Source organism: Palaemon carinicauda, chromosome 45, assembly GCF_036898095.1.
Source record: "Palaemon carinicauda isolate YSFRI2023 chromosome 45, ASM3689809v2, whole genome shotgun sequence".
Classification (NCBI taxonomy): Eukaryota; Metazoa; Arthropoda; class Malacostraca; order Decapoda; family Palaemonidae; genus Palaemon; species Palaemon carinicauda.
The window spans coordinates 31,249,239-31,255,456 of record NC_090769.1 but is presented as its reverse complement, the minus strand read 5'-3'; the positions used below and the strand labels follow the sequence as shown (position 1 = coordinate 31,255,456).

General features: G+C 35.8%; 1 protein-coding gene across 3 annotated transcripts in view; it reads left to right on the top strand.

Moving 5' to 3' along the window:
- Mmp1 (Matrix metalloproteinase 1) overlaps nucleotides 1-5,893 on the top strand; it is a 37,522-nt gene extending 31,629 nt beyond the window's left edge. The window contains exons 7-13 of one of the 3 annotated variants that reach the window (XM_068367285.1): nucleotides 99-243; nucleotides 718-854; nucleotides 1,058-1,198; nucleotides 1,395-1,538; nucleotides 1,690-1,803; nucleotides 1,969-2,047; nucleotides 4,994-5,893. In XM_068367285.1, coding sequence (XP_068223386.1) covers nucleotides 99-243; nucleotides 718-854; nucleotides 1,058-1,198; nucleotides 1,395-1,538; nucleotides 1,690-1,803; nucleotides 1,969-2,047; nucleotides 4,994-5,157 — 924 coding nt within the window. In that variant the 3' untranslated portion in view covers nucleotides 5,158-5,893. Of the gene's footprint in view, nucleotides 1-98; nucleotides 244-717; nucleotides 855-1,057; nucleotides 1,199-1,394; nucleotides 1,539-1,689; nucleotides 1,804-1,968; nucleotides 2,048-4,101 lie in introns of all 3 variants that reach the window. The other 2 variants (XM_068367287.1, XM_068367286.1) reach the window with 2 other exon arrangements.
- Nucleotides 5,894-6,218: the final 325 nt, after the last annotated feature.

Below are 6,218 nucleotides of genomic sequence, written 5' to 3'. Positions count from 1 at the left end.
TGCTGATCGTAATTTCAATCATGGTATCCTAAAGATATTTCTTTCTATCAAAAAATAAAAAAAAATATTTTTGTCTCAATTGTTCATATTTCTTGCAGGCTTTGTATGGAGAAAAATCAACCAGACCCACTCCTGCTACCGCACGTCCCACTGTCTCAAGCCCTGGAGATGGCACTCTGTGCAGTGATGGAAAGATTGATGTTATCGTTACCATGTCAGATAAGCAGACTTACGTCTTCAAGGGTGAGCGTTAATTCAAAGAGACCCACTTTTATTCTCTTTTGTCATTTCCTGCCACTTTGGTGAAGGCATCAAAATTGGATCATTGGAATTTTGTCTCAAGAATCAGATGTTACTAAATCAAGATTTAATTAGCAAATTAAGCATAATATTTCCTTTTGTTAAATTTGTCAATATATTCCCTCTTTTATTCTGGAGCTTGACCAGATGACATCCATTTCCCTCAAACAATTCATGATATAAAAGCAAAAACAACATGCTTGTCCTCAGACAAATTTTACCAGAGAATGTCCTTTCACTGCTCCAGCTAGACGTGCTTTCATCAATGTTTGTGGCTCCCGAGAGGGGAAAATTTTAATTTTGTCTTTTCCCGACTTTTTGTGAAGGACTATTGAAGGTCAAAGTTTAATCCTATTCATGTTTATAATATTTTTAGAAATGAGAATTTTATTTTAAATAATTTGTTTGTCATTTCAGGATCTCAGTACTGGAAGCTCACAGACAATGGCATTGCAACCGGTTATCCCCGATCCATCTCAAGGGACTGGAGTGGTCTTCCCTCCAACCTTGATGCAGCCTTCACATGGACCAATGGAAAAACTTATTTCTTCAAGGTTAGGAACTTTCTTTTGAGTTTTGCAAGGATTTTAAGCAGTCACAGTCCTCATGTTCGATGCTTTCAAAGCACCTGTATTGGATAAATTCTACATGGAAAGTATCAAGATAGGAGGGAGTTATTAAACTCTTAATCCCTTTACATCTTTAATTCAACCATACAGTAAACAGTTTTACTAAAAACTTTATCCAAACTTTGCAGGGTGGCGATTACTGGCGTTTCACAGACTTGGTCATGGACAGTGGTTATCCCAAATCAATCGAAAAAGGCTTTGCTGGAATTCCTGATAACATTGATGCTGCCTTTGTTTGGTCAGGCAATGGCAAGATTTACTTCTTCAAGGTAGGTTAAGATAAGTTGTGTGTTAAGATTGCCTTACCTTGTGTAAGACACGGGCTCTTGCAAGATAAGTTACTCATGAGAGGATTAACAGATAGGTTAGCGAAGGATTTTTCCAATAGGCAAAAGAGGTATAAAAACATAGATATCATTATTGTACACGAACACGTTGATCTAATTATAACCATGTGTTTTACAGGATAGCAGATACTGGAGATTTGACCCCGCTCAGCGACCACCTGTTAAGGAAAGCTATCCTAAGCCAGTATCCAACTGGGAAGGCCTTCCTAATAACCTTGACGATGCTCTTCAGTATGAAAATGGTTACACCTATTTCTTCAAGGTAAGGAAACAAGACCACCCAACATTTTAAGAAAAAGGGAAAATTCCTGCAACAATGAGTTATTGGTGTTTAGTTCGATGCAAGCAACAATAAGTTCTCAACTGTTTTGTTATATTTGAAACGTATTCTAAATGCTTTATTTTTCTTTCAGGATGGTCAGTATTACCGCTTCAATGATAGAGCTTTCCGTGTGGATACCGCTGACCCCGACTTCCCTCGACCAGTAGGATCATGGTGGTTCGGCTGCCCTACTTCTGGGTCACAGGTATGATTACAGATACATGTTAACAAAGTATTTTTTTGCAAAAAAGAAAAAAAATCAATAAATAAATAAATAAATACATATATAAATAAATAAATAAATTTGGACAAGTGTAATCAGATTCTTTGGTTGGAATTTTTTTTTCTTAATTAACTTCATATATTGTAGATGGCTTCAGGAGTGCAGAGTGACAGAGGTGATGTCCCACTGAGTAATTCTGATGCCCAGGAAGACACTCTTGATGCTGGTAAGTAATGGCATGTTTTTCTATTACTGTTTTATAGCTTCATAGTAGCAACATCATGTACTTAGATTTTATTGCTACGATAAAGCTGTAAAACCTTTACAACTTATTTTGTATCATTTATAGTTATTTATGAAATAATCTATGCCTTATATATGAATATATTAAGTATGGTCTTCATTATAATCAAGAGATTTTGAGATTTAGAATTGAATATATGTTTTGTACATCTATATTTTGTGTTACATTTGATTGTTTGTGATATGTGTGTGAATATAGTTTCCATTGCATACTAACACACTCCTCTCTGCACGCTTACTAGTTTTGTTTGGTGGGTACTCGTAGGACTATTGCATGATCATATCCTTTTTATCAAATTACTGATAAGAAAAGAGTTCTTTCTTAACTGAATGATAAGTACCATTTAATTACTCTTTTGTAGCATGGTACCTTAGTCTTCCAAATTCAAAATGCACTGGTTAATCTTTTATACTCTGGGGAATGCATATGCATAAGATTTTATCAAAATACAATAATATTAATTTCGACAGTCAGAATATTTGATATTTGCTCTCACGTCATATAGAATGTAACAATTATTTTGAAGCCTTTAGTGATGTTCTCATGAATTCTTTAGAGATGATATTTACTTTTAAAACCTCTATAATGTTAGTGCACACTTTCCTTTTATGTCTGTGTTTACCATCTTGCTTTGCACCCTCTTAAACATTAGTTCTGCACCTTGACGAAAGTATCTGAACAATGTGTTCCGATTTATCGGGCAATCTTTGCAAATGAAAGCCTTGTAAGCATAGAAAGAGATTAAGAAAATCGGAAGATCCTTTCTGCTGAATTCTTTGTTCAGATACTTACATTTGAATTTTCTCCCTTATGATGATAGCTTGATGTTCTTCGTCCAGATTTAAGTAAAATATCTTTATTTTCACATTTTGTCCACATATCTAAGCAAGTTCTAGTGATGCCTCAAGTAGATTTAAGGTTTCTTATTAATATTTCTTAGGACCTGTTTTGTACGTTTATCACGTCCCACCTTGTAGGACCTAACTTCTCTAACCTATCCTGTCCCAAATCACGGGTTTTCATCATTCCTAAATCCTTTGCATATCCAAGTTATTTCATCTACCACCAGGTGTTTTATTTCCCATGTTTTATCCTTCCCTCTGCACCTCTTGCACAGGCAGATGAGCACCTTTTCGTTAATAGAAAGCGCACCCATAGCTGCTACTTGTCACCAAGTGACCAAGCTAGTCTCAGATATCTACAAACTCCAAGCTTTTGGTTAGAAATTTAAACTTTGGCTCCCCTAAGGAAATGGGCTTGCATGAATTTTCACATTTATTTTCCATGCTGGCTGTCTTGAGGAGCAATCCAAGGATTTTGCATTCAGACAATCCAAGATCCACATGGGAGTTTTGATGCATTGATAGATACAATACTCTAGATGTAATGCATCTGCTTTTGTATTACATGCAACTTCACTGGCAAAGTTTCTATATCTATGCATCTCAATTATTCAGTAGTGCATGAGGAAACTGCAAGTGAAGTCTTTGTAACTTAGTACTGGCACCTTGCTTGTTGGCATCTAATCATTAGTGCTTTTACATTAGTCCTGTGTTTTGTGACTTCGTCTTCTCGTGTTGTAACTGTAATACCCTGGATATCATAAGAAAGAATAGCAATATTTTTCCTTTGTCTTTATTCAGCTGTAATACTGTGATTAGAATATTCTATTACAGACTATATAAAATTTGAAGTCATTGTATCAGAACACTGACCTAATTTTGTAAGTATTTTGGATGAAAAATAAATATTCAAATTTATATTTTTATGTTGAAATCAAGATAAACTTGGACAGCTAATTGGGATTTCTTGCTAGAAACTCCCATTTCTGAAATGAATATCCAGATGAAATACTTCAGCTGAATACTATTTTACTCAGAGACTCTGAATCAAGTAACCACATACAAGGTAACAATTTAAAGAAAAATGAAGATATTAAGAACTCTGTAGTGGTGATTTGGAACTTAATCCTGCAGGCCGTTCATCTTCTGGTTAAGAATGCATGAGGGACCCATTTGGCCTGAGATGAGAGCACCAGACCAGAAGTCACCGGTCTCTACCTTTTCCATGCTGCAAGTTAAACAACAGCTGAATGACCTGCATGCTTTCTCACCACCTTGCCCGAGACACCAATGGTTTGCGCTTGATGTTACTAAAGAGTATAGTGCCTTTGGCGGACTGCTGTCATGTGACCTTGTCTTATGTGGCAGTTTCAGACTAAGTACCTGTTGACGACTTCACTCAGCGCCTGAAGTGGCAGTCTCTATGGTCTTTAATCCAGTTGGTGGTGCCAGTGCCTGCCAGACCCCTGCCTGCCTGCCTGGTGAGAGGGGCTACTCCTTCCCATTCCTCCTTCTCCCAGTCATCATCAGCTTTTTTACCGGTGTCGATCCTATTGTCACTACCAGTAGTGTATTCCTTACCAATTACTACTACTTACTCATTAATCCTACCATTTTGCTCTAACAAATGTGCCTAGTTTTGCTTCCTCCCACCAGATTTGAGTAGAAATCTGGGAGTGTTAATTCTATACTACTAGATTTATGTTTATTATGAAACACAATAATACATCTCACTAAAGATATTTACAGTTCTTTACTGTACACACGAAAGTAACTAACTATTGGTTAGGATATATATGTAAATTATCATAGCTATATATCTGGTATTTATTGATGCTTCAGCCTTTCAATTTAGCCCTTACTAACAAATAACTAAAAGTGATTTTTCTTAATATTCATCTCTGGAGATTAATACAGATGTGCTACTTTTTAAAGAGTGAGTGAAACTGAGTGAATGAGGAAATTAGTGAGTTAGATTTTTATGGCATGTGTGTAATGTGGACTCTGTCAACTACCCTTTCCCCAGACGGATCAGAGGATGAAATTGACTACAATGATTTGGGATTTCGAGTTGGAGCATCCAAGAGTAATGGTTATATGGAGGTTCTAGTCTCGTTTAGCCCCGATTTCGTTGCTCAGCCTCTTACTCTCATTTTGAGTGTCCTTGCAGCGCTTCTACTTAGAACATAAAAGAAAGGAGTTAAATACAAAAGGATCAAGATGCCAGTTGTATTCATGTGAATTCTTACCATTTCATGCTTTTCCACGGCCAAGGTAAACGAGAAAGAAGAATTGACGAAGAAAATTAAATTCGAAGGGAGTCATGTACAAATTAGGTTTCTTTTATTATTTCCTATTCTGAGAATTCTTTTACTCAATGTCTTTTATCTTCACCTCATTTTTGTTTTTATTGTCTTCTTTTCTGTTCTGAATTGTAATTTACTGTCTGTGATTTTTCTTGTAATGACATACTTTAGAAACTAGTGTTGATAATACCTGTTAGTACTATTCTCTGTTTAAGATATTTATTGATTAAAGAAAAATGTGAAATGTTATGTAATCTGTTAAAAATGTTTGTTGATTAGATGCAATTGACAAATTAATCTAAGAACGAACAATAGGACAATTGTGTTAGTACGCCCTAAGCCAACTTTTGCAATGCAAGACGTGCCTTATGAAGGCACATGTTTCTTCAGTCACATGTGTTCATAGAAAGCTACTGAGCATGTTTGGATGATCTCATTTGTGTCACAAGGAGTAATGGTTGACTATTTACATTTCAAGAAGGATCGAATGCAAAACTTCAGCTAACCATGGATGATGAAGACTTAGCTCGACAAATGAAAGCCTTATAAATAAACTTTAAATTATTACCTGTTAATATCTCATTATGAAACAGTTACAAAGTTGCTGATTAAACAACATTTTGAAAAAAATTCAGCAGCTAATTGTGAGTGACTACCTGTGAAATGGGTCCTACGTTTAGACTGTTACTGCCATAAAGACAAGGTTAGGGTAGAATCTGTAATTGTGATGGAAATACCAATAACTAATGAAAGATTTATAGCGACATTGTACGTTAGTATACATAATAGCGTAGGACATTTTTACTATTCTGAGATTTCAATGCTCCTTCCCTGTTACATCAATCAATTTTTCTCAAGTGTTTCGAGTATTGTAACTCTGCAACGAACCAACGGTTCCCAGTTGCTAGTAGAACCAGCTTCTTATGAATATCAAAGTTTCTGCCT